We start from the raw sequence: 17,859 nt of genomic DNA, 5'->3' as shown, positions 1-17,859 counted from the left end.
TATTAACACCTAATGATTGAACCTTCCTAATTAACCTTACGTGCAGAACCTTGTCAAAGGCCTTACTGAAGTCCATATAGACAACATCCACTGCTTTACCCTCGCCAACTTCCTTCTTTTCCTTTTCCCTTTTCTTGAAGGTGAACTTCCTGCTAAATACAATTCAGTCCAGTTGGCATACATGCAAAACCCGACAGCCAGTGTTGACTAATTACTGAAGAATGTTAGGCAATCCAGTACGAGCCGACTTTCACACAATATGTCCACCAAGTTCTTGAAGCAAGTTGCACAACCCTACCTCAGCAATGGAACACTACAGACCACCTCCTGCACCACCAAGGACTCGTCTCTGACATCTTTTTCTCCACTCTTCATTGTGTTCTACCATTTATATTCTACATGTCGCCTGTACCTGTGATACTGCAGCATGAAAGTTATCTCATTGTACCCTCACACTTGTGCTCATGACAATAAACTCTACTCGACCTGAATACATGCAGAATCTTTAACAAGTCACCCCTTCCTGACCAGTGCGCCCAGACAGTTCATTAGAGCACCTGTAGAACTGACAGCACAAGCCTGAGACGGCATCAGCCAAACCACAATTTTCTATTGATTTTTCATTAAGTGTTTGCAATAATTATGTTTTGCCATGCCTTGGGCATGGGACTATTCTGGGAAATCCGAAGTTTTGGCCCTCACCCTCTAAAATCCTTGAGAAAAGTTACCATATTTCATGATGTACTGCAAGCTCAATTTCTATGAAACACAATTTAGTGACATACATAGTTACTTAATGAGCACGATCATTACTAAAAATATTGCCAGAAGTATTTGGGCTACACCGGGTAGACACTTTTTTGACAAACAGTTATTGCTATTTTAATAATTTTACTTTTATAACTAAGTGGGTGCAGGTTTAAGAGCCACGAGAATATTCATTAAAAACATTCACTAAGAGGATGCAATGCTAACAGAGCACTGTTGATGACCATTCAGAGTAAGCTAATCCTCAGCTACAATCTTTCAAGGTCATTTTCTTTCTGCCACCACCCAACCAGTTATTATAATAGTTGAGTTCAGTTTTAACAGCACTAATATAGGATTTAGTACTTCTCCCTCACCTATACAGCAGGCAGCCAACAATCGCACGGAGGAGTAAGGTGGCTCGCAGGAAGGAAAGAATGGCTGGATGAGGTAATTGGCAAAAGTGATAGCAATAACTGCTTGGCATGCTGGTTCAACAATCAGAAGAGACGTCCAGAGACGCAGGAATGCCAGAAAACCTCCAAAGGACTCCAAAATGTATGAGTAGCTTGCTCCTGATTTCTTTATCGTCGTTCCAAGTTCTGCATAGCACAGCGCTCCAATCACAGAGAAGATTCCTCCCACTGCCCAGATAATTAACGACATACCATATGAACCAGTGAATAACAAAACTCCTTTGGGAGAAACAAAAATGCCAGATCCAATCATATTTCCAACTATCAAGCAAACTCCATGTAGCAAAGAAATATCCTTCTTCAGTCTCACAGCTTCAGTACCGGTATTCTTTGAATCAACTTCCATGTTGTCACAATATAATGGATCTCCTCACTCACACAATATCAAAATATATTTCAGACGAAGGTACGTTTCACAATCTGTATTGAAAGAAAAATATTACAAGGACAATATTAGATCAAGAAATACAAGGAGCATAACACCATAGATACAATTTTCAATTAAACAGTTTATTGAAAACCATGACATTAGATTCTCAATTTCTCTGGCCTAGTTTGACTACTTACACATCCGTCACTTTCTCCAATAATCTTTATGACTACAATTAAAGCGCAAAGTTCAAAAGATCTGCAATCTCTTAACTCAAAAACTTTCATTACGAGCATCAAACAAACTGCCAGAGGAAGTTGGCAAGTCAGGCAGAATCTGTGGAGGGAAATGGACAGTCAGCATTTCAGGGTGTGATCAATCTTCTTGACAGTCCAGATAGAAATTATGGGAATCATATACAAGCCTTCAAATAGAGGCCAAGATGTGGGCTTGAGATTGCAAAGGTTGTTGAAAAGGGCATGTAATAAGGTTAATGTCACAACTGTAATGGGGAATTTCAACATGCAAGGGGATTAGGAAAATCAGGTTAGCGTAGGATCGCAAGAGAGGGAACTTGTTGAATGCTTACAAGATGGCTTTTTAGAGCAGTTTGTGCATGAGCCTACTTGAAGAAAGTCTATCTTAGATTGGGTGTTGTGTAATAACCTAGATCTTATTAGGGATCTTAACATAAAGGAACTCTGAGCAGGCAGTGATCACAATATGATTGAATTCATACTACAGTTGGGGAGGGGGAGGGGGAGGGGGAGGGAAAAAAAACCACAAGTCAAATGCATCAGTATTGCAATGGAATAAAGGGAATTACAGAGGCAGGAGAATGGAGTATGCCCAGGTGGATTAAAGGGAGATACTAGCAGGGATAACAGCAGAACAGAGGCCGCTGAAGTTTCTGGGAATTGTTCACAAGGCACAGGATAGATATGTCCCACAGAAGTAGTTTTCAGATGGCAGGGTAAGGCAACTATGGCTGACAAGGGAAGTTAAGAACTGCATAGAAGTCAAGGAAAGATCATATAAGGTAGCAACAGTGCATGGGAAATTGGATGACTGGTAAGTTTTTAAAATCCAACAAAAGACGACTAAAAAGGCTATAAGAAGGGAAAAGATGAAATATAAGGGCAAATTAGCCGATAATATAAAGCAGAATACTAAAAGCTTTTTCAATCGTACAAAGAATAAAAAGGTGAGAGCTGATGCTGGACCACCAGAAAATTATGTTGGTGAGGTAGTAATGGGGACAAAGAAACGACAGATGAACTTAATAAGTACTTCAGTCTTTACTATGGAAGATACTAGCTGTATGCCAGAGGTCCATGAGTGTCAGGGAGCAGGAGGGAGTGCCATTGCTATTACAAAGGAAAAAGTGCTAGGCAAATGGAGAAGTGGCAGATGGAGTTCAACACGGAGAAGTGTGAGGTGGTACACTTTGGAAGGACAAACTCCAAGGCAGAGTACAAAGTAAGTGGCAGGATACTTGGTAGTGTGGAGGAGCAGAGGGATCTGGGGGTACATGTCCACAGATCCCTGTAAGTTCCCTTACAGGTAGATAGGGTAGTTAAGAAAGCTTATGGGGTGCAGCTTTCAAAAGTCGAGGGATAGAGTTTAAGAGACAGAATGTAATGACGCAGCTCTATAAAACTCTAGTTAGGTCACACTTGGAGTACTGTGTCCGGTTCTGGTCGCCTCACTATAGGAATGATGTGGAAGCATTGGAAAGGGTACAGAGGAGATTTCCCAGGATGCTGCCTGGTTTAGAGAGTATGGATTATAATCAGAGATTAAGGGAGCTAGGGCTTTACTCTCTGGAGAGGAGGATGAGAGGAGACATGATGGAGGTGTACAAGATATTAAGAGGACAGAGTGGACAGCCAGCACCTCTTCCCCAGGGCACCACTGCTCAATACAAGAGGACATGGCTTTAAGGTAAGGGATGAAAAATTCAAGGGGGATATTAGAGGAAGGTTTTTTTTTACTCAGAGAGTGGTTGGTGTGTGGAATGCACTGCCTGAGTCAGTGGTGGAGGCAGATACACTAGTGAAATTTAGGAGATTACTAGACAGGTATATGGAGGAATTTAAGGTGGAGGGTTATATGGGAGGTGGGGGTTTAAGTGTCAGCACAACATTGTGGGCCAAAGGGCCTGTAATGTGCTGTATTGTTCTATGTTCAAACTGAAAGGTCTTAAGGTGGATACCTGAACCAGATGGACTACATCCCAGAGTCCTGACAGAGGTTGTTGAAGAGGTAATAGTCATGACTGGAAAATTGCAAATGTCACTCCACTCTTTAAGAAGGGAGGAAGGCAAAAGAAAGGAAATTATAGGCCGGTTAGTCTAACCTCAGTGGTTGGGAGTCCATTATTAAAGACGAGGTTTTGGGGTACTTGGAGACTAAAGATAAAATACATCAAAGTCTGCATGGTTGCTGTAAAGGGAAATCTTGCCTGACAAATCTGTGGGAATTCTTCGAAGAAGTAACAAGCAGGGTGGACAAAGGAAAGGCAGTGGATGTCACTTATTTAGATTCTCAGAAAGTATTTGATAAGGTGCCTCACATGAGACTGCTTAACAAGATGAAAATCGATGGTGTTACAGTAAATATACTGGCATGGATAGAGGAATGGCTGACAGGCAGGAGGCAGCAAATGGGAATAAAGGGTGCCTTTTCTGTTCAGCTGCTAGTAACTAGTGGTGTTCCTCAGGGGTCAGTATTGGGACCACCACTTTTCACATTATTTATCAATTATTTAGATAATAGAATTGATGGTTTTGTGGGGAAGTCTGTGGATGATACGAAGATAGCTGAATGGGTAAGTAGTGCTGAGGGAACCATGTGATTGTTGCAGGACTTGGACAAATTAGAAGAATGGACAATAAAGTGGCTGATGGAATACAGAGTTGGGAAATGTATGATAATGCATTCTGGTAAAAGGAAAAATAGTGCAGACTATTATTGAAATGGGAGAGAATTCCAACATCAGAGGTGCAAAGGGACTTAGGAGTCCTCATGCAAAACTCCCAGAAGGTTAACACACAGGCTGAGTCTGTGATAAAGGTGGCAGATACAATGTTATTTATTTCAGGGGGAATAGAATATAAAAACAAGGAAATAATGCTGAAGCTTTATAAGAGACTAGTCAGGCCTCACTTACAGTATTGTCAACAGTTCTGGGCCCCTTATCTCAGAAAGGATGACCGTCATTGGAATGAGCCTACAGGAGGTTCAGGAGGATGATTCCAGGAATGAAGGGGTTAACATATGAGGAGGGCTTGGCAGCTTTGGGCCTGTACTCACTGAAATTTAGAAGAATGCATGGGACTCTCATTGAAACATACTGAATGTTTAAAGGACTAGATAAAGTGGATGTGGAGAGATGTTTCCTCTGGTGGGGGTATCCAGAACTAGAGGGCACAGCCTCAAAATTGAGGGGAGACCTTTTAGGACAGGTGAGGATTTTTTTTTTAGCCCAAAAGTGGTGAGTCTGCCACCAGACTACGTGCATGGGTATATTTAAAGTGAAAGTTGATAGATTCCTGATTGGTCGGGGCATCAAGGGATATGGTGAGAGGGCAGATGTATGGGGTTGAAAGGGATCTAAGATCAGCCATGATAAAAGGTGGAGATGACTCGATCAGCTGATACGATCTTATGTTCAATACCGTGGAAATAATATCAAAAATGTCTTCCCAATATTTTTTTCAAAAGTGGACATGACCAAAACATATGAGTTAAAGATGCTATCTCAGAATGACATCTGTCACAAATAGGATTTATATAGGAATAAAAACGAGCCAATTTATCCTTGGACATATGAGCCCTATGCACAACTTTAAACTGTATTAATGAATGTTTAGCACATATAGATGGTAAATTGACTAATTGAAGAATTTTATCCCAATTCTCAATAGGGATAGTAAGGTTAAGTTCTTTCCCAATCATTTTTAATCTTACGGAAGGGCTCTGAATGTATTTTCATAATTATATTGTAGAGTTTTGATATTACACCTTTCTGAGAAGGATTTAGATCTAACAAATTCTCCAAAATACCCAAAGACTCAAGATTTGGAAAGGTAGGAAGTACAGTATTTAAGAAATTCCTAATCTGTAAATATCTAAAAAAATGAAATCTAGGCAAATTATATTTATTAGATAATTGTTCAAAAGACACAAAACAATTATCCAAAAATAAATCGGAAAATCGTAGTAATCCTTTAGTCTTCCAAGCTGAATAAGCTTGGTCTATAATAGAAGGATAAAAAAAGAAATTGGATACAATAGGAATAGTTATAACAAACTAATTCAACCCAAAAAATTTCCGAAATTGAAACCATATATGTAAAGTATGTTTAACTACCGGATTGTCAATTCGTTTTTTCAATTTAGAAAGAGCAAAGGGAAGAGAAGACCCTAAAATAGAACCCAATGAAAATCCTTGTACAGATTTAGTTTCCAGGTTCACCCAATGAGGGCTAAAAGAAAAATCCCAATCCTTTAACCAACATATCAAATATCGGATATTAACTGCCCAATAACAAAAACTAAAATTAGGCAATGCCAATCCACCTTCCTTCCTTGCCTTCTGTAAATATTTTTTACCTAATCTAGGATTTTCATTCTGCCATATATATGAAGAAACTTTTGAATCAACATTAGCAAACAAAGATTTTGGAATAAAAATTGGTATCGCTTGAAATATATATAAAAACTTGGGTAAAATAATCATCTTAATAGTATTAATCCGACCTATCAGAGATAAAGATAATGGTGACCATTTAGTGAACAAACATTTAATCTGATCAATTAAGGGTAAAAAAATTAACCTTAAATAACTCCTTATAATTTTTAGTAATTTTAATCCCCAAGTATATAAAAGAGTCATTAACTAACTTAAAAGGGAAATTTCCATAAATTGGAACCTGTCTATTTAAAGGAAACAATTCACTCTTACTAAGATTTAATTTATACCCAGAAAAATTACTAAATTGAGCCAACAATGATATAACTGCAGGAATGGATTACTCAGGATCAGAAATAAATAATAATAAATCATCTGCATATAATGATAACTTATGTATATCCATCCCATGAGTAATGCCAAAAATGTTTGGTGATTCTCTAATAGCAATTGCCAAAGGTTCTAAAGCAATATCAAATAATAATGGACTAAGAGGACAGCCTTGTCTAGTAACCAGAAATAAACGAAAAAAGGGAGATCTTTGATTGTTAGTAAAAACCGAGGCCACTGGAGTACGATATATCAGTTTAATCCAGGAAATGAATGTCGGACTAAAACTAAACTTCTCAAGCACAGTAAACTTCTCTGCATCTAATGAAATGACACATTCTGAGGTGCTACGTGAAGGAGTATAAACAATATTCAATAATCTCCTAATATTGAAAAAAGAATAGCGATTTTTAATTAAACCAGTTTGATCTTCCGAGATAATTTGAGGTAATACCTTCTCCAGCCTGGACGCCAGTAACTTGGAAAAGATCTTGGAATCTACATTCAATAAGGATATTGGTCTATAGGATGCAGTCAGTAGGGTCTTTATCTTTTTTCAATATTAAAGAAATGGAAGCTCTATAAAAAGATTGTGGTAGTTTACCTAGTCTAATTGCTTCTTCAAAAACCCTGCATTACCAAGGAGAAAGAGTAGAGGAAAAACACATAAAAAATTCCACTGTATACCCATAATACGATACGATCTTATGGACCAAACAATCAACTATCCATTTCTGCAGCATCTGTAATCCCTCATGTCTCCTAATTTTTGTTCAGTTGGTGCATGGAGTGTAATGGCTCAGTGCAGTTAATGCACAATTACCTTTACACAACTGTACAATTAAATCACCAAGTGAAGACTCCGGATTCCTCCAGTAAAAAAGCACACACACAACTAATGAGCCATGTATACATTTTGAATGAACAGTAAACAGCAGAGTTTTAACTTGGATGCACTGGTCAGAAAATACAGAAGCTACACAAACATTAACCTTCTAAAGGATTTGTCAAAAATCAAAAAGCAACAGTTTGAAGGTACTACTATTCGAAGCACAGAAACTCATAAGCAGGCCTTTCACTTCAAGTCCAGTGCTTTCCCTTTTCCTTAACATCTGAGATGCAGACTTCTCAGTGACCATCTCAATCTTTCCTTCCTTCCCAACAATAACACTTGAAATTCTGCCCTCCGTGTTTTGGTTCCATTGCCATCCCAGCAGATCAATGCTACTTAAAATTCATTGTCTTTTTCTAATAATGCCCTTGTGCTATTCTGAATTCCACCAAATCTCAAGAAAATCAAATGTGATTTGAAAAGCAAATTCTGAAGTGTAACACAAAATCTTGACTATTAAAATAATACAGATCTCTGGCTAGTTCTTTAGGTTGTGAGTCTAGAGCTAAAATAAAATCATCCTTTACTGCGTTCATTAATGTACGGACATTACAATTAATGAAGAGATCCTGAAGAGCAAATATAGGAAGCTAGGTAAGAAGGTGAAAAGCAGGACCTCAAAAGTAGGAATCTCTGGATTGCTGGTTGCACCACTGATCAGTGAGGGTAAAAATAGGACGATCTGGGAGGTGAATTGGTGCAGGGGGCAGGGTTTCAGATTCTTGGATCATAGGGATCTCTTCTGAGGAAAGTATGAACTGTACAAAAAGAACAGGTTACACCTGAACTCAAGGGGGCTCCAACAGACTTGTGAGCAGGTTTGCTAGAGGCATTGGGAAGGGTTTAAACTATCTAATCCAGATCATCTTTCATGCACATAAGCTGTGATTTGAGCTTCCTTAGGGGTTTGTGGATGATATTAATCTGGTATTTTAGGATCCTGGTGCTTCTTCCAGAAACTATGGAAATATAGAGGAGACAGGTGACCTGGGACTCAGGATGGCTGGTATTTACAGGATTCCCTGTGAATGCAGTGCAGGGTACATCAACCATACAGGATTCACAGCAGAAACTCACATCAAAGAGTAGAGGAGGTGTACTGTATCTGTTTGATTACCCAAAGAAAATGGTGGTAGCAGAACATTGCATTTGCAATGGCCATAGGATTGACTTCTACAGCACAAAACTACAGTGCCATGCCAATGGTTTTAGGGACCACCTGTTGAAGGAAGCCACTGAAATAAAGCTAGAGGAAAAGAATTTTAACAAAGATGAACGTCTCACTCCAAGTAAAAACTGGAATTCAATTGTAAACAAGGTGGAACAATGGAAACCTGATTGAATGAGGACTAACCAATCAGCATGGTAGGACGTTGGGGGTATAAATACCACCAGACTAGAAATGCCCGGGCATATCCCTAATGAAGACGGCAGAGTTTGTCATCGAAACATTAGTTAAAAATCGATATCTGTACCCAGCTGAAAGCCCAAGAAGAGTTTATTTGTCATATACGCCAGGAAAACACTAGATGCTTTTTCGACAACCTTGTGCAGCAATAGTAAGACCAAGGAATTGACTGTGAAGTCATGTGAACATGCACCAGCCTCAATGAAGAGTCAGCAGTGGAAAGTTAGCAACTTCCAAGTTCCTGGTTGTCAACATCTCTAAGATCGGTCCTGAACCTAACAGGTTGATGCAATTACGAGGAAAGTATGCTCATTAGGAGTTTGAGGAGATTTGGTATGTAACCAAGGACTCTAGCAAATCTCTGGAAATGTTCCATGGTGAGCATTCTGACTGATTGCATTACCATCTGGTATGGCAGCTCCAATGCACAGAATTAGAAAAAGCTGCAATGGGTTGTCAGCCAGCCCCAACCTGGCAATTAACATCCACCCCCCCCATAGAAGATGTCTTAAAAAGGCGATATCTCAAGAAGGTGGCATCCATAATTAAGGACCCTCATCACCCAGGGCATGCCCTCTTCTCGTTAGTACCATCAGGAAAAAAATACAACAGCCTGAAGACATACACTCAATGTTTTAGGAACAACTTCTTCCCCTCTGCCATCATATTTTTTCTCCCTTTTTAACACCACTTATTTTATACACTCAGTGGCCACTTTATTAGGTACACCTGCTCGTTAACACAAATATCTAATCAGCCAACGTCATGTGGCAGCAATTCAATGCACAAAAGCATGCAGACATGGTCAAGAGGCCCTGTTGTTGTCCCAACTAAATAGCAAATTGGAGAATCAGAAAGAAATATGACTTTTGTGACCAATCATGGACTGATTGTTGGTGCCAGATAGGATGGCTTGAGTATCTCAGTAGCTGCAGATTTCCTGAGATTTTTATGCAGATTTTAACAGTCTCTGGTGTTTACAGGGAATGGTGCAAAAAAAAACAAAAAATATCCAACAAGCGGCAGTTGTGGGTGAAAACACTTCATTAGTGTGAGGGGTTAATGAAGTTCGGAGTTCAATGCTGACATTACCTGTACAGAATCTTTACATCCTCCAACAGTCCAAAGACGTACTGGTTATTAGGTTCCAATACGAGGAAATCTGCAGATGCTGGAAATTCAAACAACAACACACACAAAATGCTGGTAGAACACAGCAAGCTAGGCAGCATCTATAGGGAGAAGTGTTGTCGACGTTTCCGGCCGAGACCGTTCATCAGGACTAACCGAAAGGAAGGGGTCTCAGCCCGAAACGTCGACAGTGCTTCTCCTTATAGATGCTGCCTGGCCTGCTGTGTTCCACCAGCATTTTGTGTGTGTTGCTGGTTATTTGGTTGCTTGGTTACTGTAAATTAAGGGTTAAGTCACGGGCGCTGGGGCAGTGTGGCTCAAAGGGTGGGGAGGGTCTATTCTGCATTGTATGACTCAATAATATAAATAAACAGAGGAATTGAGCAAGTAATTCTAATCTAGTGTACCATAAAAAAATGAATTGTGAAATTCTTGTTAATCTGATTTTTTTTTTAAGTAGTTTTTTTTATAACTGGCTCATAAACAACTATTTAATTCTGCATGAGTCAGAGAAAGATGCTTTGCCTCAACAAAAACTAAAAGTAGCTTAAAAATTTAGCTGTTCAAATATCTTGCAGGGCAGGAGCCAATGTATCTTTGTACCATCTCACAACTCATCATTTCTCTGATCCTGCCCTCTTGTGCACCCAGGTTTCTTGGGTCTACTTAATAGGCTGTTTTCATCTCCTGTTAAACGTGATAAGAGAAATTCATGATAGTAATACAGTAATGTAAAGACATGATAGTAATACAATAATGTAAAGACATGATAGTAATACAATAATGTAAAGGTCCAAAAGAGATGTCCCAATATGATTCCAGGTTTAAGGGAATATATTTATGTAGATGGACTGGAGGAGCTCAGGTTGTTCTTGAGGCAGAGATAGTAGCAATGAGATCCAGTGGAGGTGTCTAGAACCACAAAGGTTAGGTGGAACAAACAGATTGTCTTCCCTGGAAGGAGAGTGAAATAAAGACAAGGAACACAGAATGAAAATAGTTGGTAAAACAGACAGGAGGAACAGTACAACACGTGGTGAGAGTCTGGAATACACAGCCAGCGGCACTAGTGGAGGCAGATTTAATTGTGATCGAAACAGAGCTGCAGAATACGAAAGGAAAGAAAAACCCCCATATCTATGGGGAGATGGCGCGAGAGTGGGGCCAATTTGATAGACTACCACGTACAAACATTCGACGGGCCGAAAGTCCTCCTTGGCGCTGTTATATTTCAAATCTAGCTGCTACGCTATGCAGTATATCACAAAATAGAAAACGATACAACTAACATTTTCCAAAAAAAAATGCTGCTAGGCAGCATCTATCTATAGGGAGAAGCGCTGTCGACGTTTCGGGCCGAGACTCATCGCAGTAGCACCAGGAAGTGCAACTGCATCAACGTACTGGTTTAATAATATAATAAAATCACAAGAAAAAAAACTAAGAAAGATTGACCAAATTGAAATAAAAACGGAAGCGACCGACTGAAATGAGGTTAATGATCTTTTGGACAAGCCTGCGGGGTAAGTTCACACAATGCTTGAAAAAGGAAGCTAGGCATGTCGCCTTAAATACCTCTAGTAACTTGGAAAATGTCCTTTTTCGACAGCCGGTCGGAATGGAGGACGGGTTCTTTGCACCGAGAAAAAGCCTCACGTTTCCTCGATCCCGAGATATACCGAGGCGCTGATTTTCTACACAAAACGTAGACACATCGCTAATAGGTAGAGCAGTGATTGTAAAAGATGTCAGTCTCCGCACCGAATATCTAAGTTGGAATGAAAGGCCAAGAAGTGTGTAAAATTAGGCAGGCAGCAGAGAAGTGATGGGCGAACTTGCGAACAGCAGCCCCGGCCCGGCCCGGCCCCGCAAGAACGAACACGTTTACTCCAGTCCGGGTTGTGACCACGCGGCACCGGAGGAGTCCGGCTCCTTTCCGTCTCGTTCACGTGTGCACAGCTTACGCTGATTTTAAAAAATTAAATTTTGTGACGCTATTCCGGGCGGGAAAGGGACACAATGAATTATAGAAGGTATATTTCATCATACACACACACACACATCTGCGTAGCGGGACCAGCGCAGGCCCGGAAGATAACCCACGCCGTGTCGGATCGGAACCAGACTCCATCCGAGACATGACAGAGCCGCCACACAAAGCCAGAGAATGGAAATTCAAACGTACCAAGACACTCGAGCCTCGAAGGCGGGTTTCCTTTTAGCAGTAGCTATACCAGCTCAGTCTCTTTCTATCTGCTTTATAGGGCACAGGCGCTTTCTTCACGCATCCTTTAAAACCCGCTAAATTTCACAAAGGGGCTGAGCGGGACAGGCAGCGAGCGCCACGTCTTAAAGGCACAGGCATCAAACGTTTCAGAGCCCATTGCAACACACAACCCGCATCTGCCCTCCTGTTGCTGTCAATATCTGAACGCTGTATCAACTATGCTATTTTTAACGCACTAATGAATATTGAGCAATTCTATGTGTTTGGTAGGAAAATTTTTAAAGTTTTATTTTAGATTTCTAACAACTGCTGTGTTCCTTCTCTCAGTTCCGGCATTATTGTTTATCGTTCTCTCCCTCTCCTCTGCCCTCGTTTTTCTTCCTATTTACATCCCCTGAAGATAAATCAGTTACAATGAACAGAAGGCACAAGAGAGACTACGGATACTCCGAATCTGGAGCAAGTAAAATCTTTGCGATGCTTCAGTCTTGCTCTCTGAAACAAAACCTTGTATCATTTGTCCTACCTTGTTCCCAACCTGACCACTGGCATCCTCTCTCCACGCCTCTTCCTCCTCTGCACGTTAACAATATAATTTTCTCAGTTTTGCGGTTCTGCTCTCCACAATAATCAATGAGTTTTGTTTTAACTCAGCAAATTCCTTTTATGGTGGAACACAGCAGGCCAGGCAACATCTATAGAGAGAAGCACAGTTGAAGTTTCAGGCCCAAAAGGTCAACAGTGCTTCTCTCTATAGATACTGCCTGGCCTGCTGCCTTCCACCAGCATTTTGTGTGTGTTGCTTGAATTTCTAGCATCTGCAGATTTCCTGGTGTTTGCTTTTTAAACATCCTTTTATGTAGTGTATCTATTGAAACTTCTCAAAGCATCACATTAGCTTCACAAAATTGAATGCCAAACTGAGAAAATAAATCACAGAGGTAAAATAGGACTCAGGTTAGATAGAGATGAAATTATCTGCTTTTGACATTAAATTGGCAACATATTTTCTGGAAGCTGATAAATCATAGACACAGAATTTTCACACTGAAATCTGTTCAACCTCATGAAACTGGTTGTTTCACTGACTGAGTATTTTTACTTATTTCTATGCAAAATGTAAATCTGCCTTAAAATTTGACTTAACCCACATCGAAATTGGAAGATTAAAACTGTTCAGCGATTTCCTATTGATGCACCATCAATAACTCACTCTGAGACGTAAGGCGAGATATTGGCTTTTATTGACTGAAGAAGGAACCAGGAGTGAGTGACCACCATACTACATCCTGGAGACTGAGAGGTCGGGTTCAGGCCCTGATCACCTTTATACAGGGGTCTGTGGGAGGAGCCACAGGAGTAGTCAGCAGGGGGAGTGTCCAGACAGGTATATGTAGTTCACCACACCTATAAACTGGGTTGTCCTGGTAGATTAAAGACAGAAAAAGACTGAGTTTGCAGCTTTGAATCTTTCACTAGCGTTGTCACAAACTAAACCACAATCAACAACTGAACATGCCTCTGCTTAATTGGAGGAGGTTGAGAGCAGATTAAATGCTCCTGATGAAATACTGAAAATATATCACTGAAAAAATGGACATATAAATATGTATGACATTTCTGAAAGATCACCTGTCCCGGAAAAGATATACTCTAGACTTTTAAACTTAGTAATGCAAGACACAATGATCAGTACAGGGTCAGGCTATCAATTTCTAAACATCTTTGTCAATAGGTGTTTTGGCAGAGTACCAAGGTGAAGCCCTGTTTTATACAAGATAAAGGAGAATGCATATACTCAAAGCAAATGGATTGTGCATCTTGAACTCATTTTGATCTGAAACACCTGAAGAGCTCCCAACATGGCAGAAGGCCAAGTTCAGTGAGCTAATATTGATGGTGGGGTAATCTTTGTAGATATTTCTGAACAATAGCATATAAAAGCATTTATGAAGACAAAGAATGGGACAAAACAATTTCCATTGGCAGAAACACACACAAAATGCTGGAGAAACGCAACAGGCCAGGCAGCATCTATGGAAAGGAGCATTGTCCCCTTTCAGCAGGACCGGAGAAAAAAAGATGAGGAGCAGAGATAAAAAGTGGGGGGAGGAGTGAGAGAAACACAAGGTGATAGGTGAAACCTGAAGGGGGAGAGATGAAGTAAAGAGATGGAAATTGATTGGTGAAAGAGACAGAAGGCTATGGATGAAAGAAAAGGGGGGAGGAGCACCAGAGGGAGTTGATGGGTGAGAGAGGGAAAAGGGCATGGGGAATGGTGAAGGAGAGGGGACAGTGTGGGAGGCATGACCGGAAGTTCAAGAAATCGATGTTCATGCCAGTAGATTAGAGGCTATCCAAATGGAATATAGGTGATGTTCCTCCAACCTGTTGTTGCATGAATGAAGTCACTGGAGAAAATTACTGTAGATCCAAAGCATCTTCTTTATTTGACAAAACAAGATACAGCAGGCATCATATAGAGATGCCTTCAGCCGAAAGATCTCGCTGGACCAACATGGGGCTCGATATTTTATGTGCCAAACATCAAAGAACAACTCCATATTTACAATGTATGGTCAATGCTTTCTTTGAAACTACATAGAAACTTCACATCACCCGATTCACATCCACACCACAGACATGTCTGGACTGGGATTCATAGCTTTTAGGAATCCATTGTTCAGAGCTGCGCTCCAAATTAAATCCATAATACATTTTCAGATGTAAAGGCTCATAGCCAAAGTCAATTGCTACATGTATAGTGTATGTCCTAAACCCAAAAATCACTCTAACACAACCTAAATGTGGCTTCATCATGACAGTGGAGGAGGCCATGGATAGACATAGTAATAGTCCCTTCCTATTTACATACTTGTATGTAAGTCATCCCTATAATTGCCAAGATCCTTTTCAAGTCAAGTCACTTTTATTGTCATTTTGACCATAACTGCTGGTACAGTACATAGTAAAACTGAGACAACGTTTTTCAGGACCATGGTGTTACATAACACAGTACAAAAACTAGACTGAACTACGTAATAAAAAAACAACACAGAGAAAGCTACACTAGATTACAGACCTACACAGGACTGCATAAATTGCACAAGAACAGTGCAGGCATTACAATAAATAATAAACAGGACAATAGGGCCAAGGTGTCAGTCCAGGCTCTGGGTATTGAGGAGTCTGATAGCTCGGGGGAAGAAACTGTTACATAGTCTGGTCGTGAGAGCCCGAATGCTTTGGAGCCTTTTCTCAGATGGTGGAAGGGAAAAGAGATTGTATGAGGGGTGCAGGGGGTCCTTCATAATGCTGTTACCTTTGCAGATGCAGCGTGTAGTGTAAATGTCCATAATGGCGGGAAGAGAAACCCCAATGATCTTCTCAGCTGACCTCACTGTCTGCTGCAGGGTCTTGCGATCTGAGATGGTGCAATTTCTGAACCAGGCAGTGATGCAGCTGCTCAGGATGCTCTCAATACAACCCCTGTAGAATGTGATGAGGATAGGGGGGGTGGGAGATGGACTTTCCTCGGCCGTCACAGAAAGTAGAGACACTACTAGGCTCTCTTTGCTATGGAGCAGGTGTTGAGGGACCAGGTGAGATTCTCCGTCAGGTGAACACCAAGAAATTTGGTGCTCTTTATGATCTCTACTGAGGAGCCGTCGATGTTCAGCGGGGAGTGGTTGCTCTGTGCCCTCCTGAAGTCAACAACAATCTCTTTTGTTTTGTTCACATTAAGAGACAGGTTGTTGGCTCTGCACCAGTCCGTTAGCCGCTGCACCTCCTCTCTGTAAGCTGACTCGTCGTCCTTGCTGATGTGACCCACCACGGTCGTGTCATCAGTGAACTTGATGATATGGTTCGAGCTGTGTGTTGCAGCACAGTCGTGGGTCAGCAGAGTGAACAACAGTGGACTGAGCACACAGCCCTGGGGAGTCCCAGTGTTCAGTGTGATGGTGTTGGAGATGCTGCTCCCGATCTGGACTGACTGAGTCAGGAAGTCTAGGATCCAGTTGCAGAGGGAGGTGTTCAGGCCCAGTAGGCTCGGCTTTCCAATCAGTTTCTGAGGGATGATTGCGTTGAATGCTGAACTGAAGTCTATGAACAGCATCCGAAGGTATGTGTCTTTTTTGTCCGTAGTGAATACTGAAGCAAAGTATTCATTAAGTACCTCTGCTATCGCTACTGTTTCCATACACACTTTTCCACTGTCACACTTGATTGGTCCTATTCTCTCACATCTTATCCTCTTCCTCTTCACATGCTTGTAGAATGCTTTGGGGTTTTCCTTAACCCTGTCCACCAAGGCCTTCTCATGGCCCCTCCTGGCTCTCCTAATTTCATTCTTAAGCTCCTTCCTGCTAGCCTTATAATCTTCTAGATCTCTATCATTACCTAGTTTTTTGAACCTTTCGTAAACTCTTCTTTTCTTCTTGACCAGATTTACATCTGCTTTGTACACCACAGTTCCTGTACACTAGCATCCTTCCCCTGTCTCATTGGAACATATCTATGCGGAACCCCATGCAAATATCCCCTGATCATTTGCCACATTCTTCCGTACATTTCCCTGGAAACATCTGTACTCAGTTTATGCTCACAAGTATTGCTGATCCAGATATTCAGTGTCTGAACTCACTTGTGTATCAATTTCTATCTTGATCATTCTAAGTAAATGAATATGCCACCACAATCCTCTTGGGGAGCAAATTTCAAGGATTTTTTTTAATCTACATTCTAAACGGCCAAAATGTTTTGAGACTGTAATTCCAGCTCTGGGCACATCAACTCCACATCTCCCAGGCCAAGTTGCTAAAGGATTCAACTTTGCAAACTCTCGCAACACGCCCTTTATCACTTCCACTTCCACAGTAACGACAGCTTGATCTGTAGCCACAGATAAATGCTAAACAGAGTTCACCGCAGCTATCAAGGCCCAGTAGCTAATTTCCAGGAGGTATTCTCTTGGGTTTGGTATAGAGATCACGAGGACACCAGTGTGAGTTGAGCTACAGATCAACATGTTTGTTGCCTGCCTGGCCCCATAAGAGTCTGAGATAAGAGAGTGGAAATTCTGTGCTTTCTCAGAATATTTCCTCAAAATTTATCTCTCAACCTTGTTTCCATGGTCCCAATTCTCCTCAGAGGGTTGATACTCCTGGAGCTTTGACACTATTTTAATCATCACAGCAGACTCAACAGAGAAAGAACCCACCCCAAGGCCAGACAGCCAAGGACATGAGCGGGAGCAACACGTAGAGATGGTAAGGGAAGGAGCACAGAAGGAAGAACATGCTGCATTTACACTTTCATACAAGCACTCAAGGTGAGAATTCAGCACAAATCCCATTTTTCTCACCACAGAAAGCCCTCATGGGAAGTTTACACAATAACTGGACTAAATGTTCAAACATCATGTGTGTGCTTCATTGTTCAGAAAGATTATTGTTTAATAATATAATGTGGCGGCTCTTTTCCTAGCGTATGCGAACCGACTCACAATTAGATAGCCTACGGGGGTTTGCGAGCACAGAGCTTTGGAGCCTCTTCGCCATGGGGGGCCGGTTGACAGAGGC

At 41.0% G+C, this 17,859-nt stretch overlaps 1 protein-coding gene across 3 annotated transcripts in view; it reads right to left on the bottom strand.

Moving 5' to 3' along the window:
- si:dkeyp-120h9.1 (Y+L amino acid transporter 2-like) overlaps nucleotides 1–12,383 on the bottom strand; it is a 67,571-nt gene extending 55,188 nt beyond the window's left edge. Inside the window, exons 1-3 of one of the 3 annotated variants that reach the window (XM_059945521.1) lie at nucleotides 12,236–12,344; nucleotides 11,626–11,744; nucleotides 1,125–1,643 (exon numbers count right to left, since the gene is read on the bottom strand). In XM_059945521.1, the coding sequence (XP_059801504.1) occupies nucleotides 1,125–1,569 (445 nt within the window). In that variant the 5' untranslated portion in view covers nucleotides 1,570–1,643; nucleotides 11,626–11,744; nucleotides 12,236–12,344. Of the gene's footprint in view, nucleotides 1–1,124; nucleotides 1,644–10,011; nucleotides 10,147–11,625; nucleotides 11,745–12,235 lie in introns of those variants that run through there. The other 2 variants (XM_059945520.1, XM_059945522.1) reach the window with 2 other exon arrangements.
- Nucleotides 12,384–17,859: the final 5,476 nt, after the last annotated feature.

The sequence above is a fragment of the Hypanus sabinus genome, chromosome 20, assembly GCF_030144855.1.
Source record: "Hypanus sabinus isolate sHypSab1 chromosome 20, sHypSab1.hap1, whole genome shotgun sequence".
In the NCBI taxonomy this organism is placed as follows: Eukaryota; Metazoa; Chordata; class Chondrichthyes; order Myliobatiformes; family Dasyatidae; genus Hypanus; species Hypanus sabinus.
The sequence above is the reverse complement of the archived record's forward strand: the minus strand, read 5'-3'. Positions and strand labels throughout refer to the sequence as shown.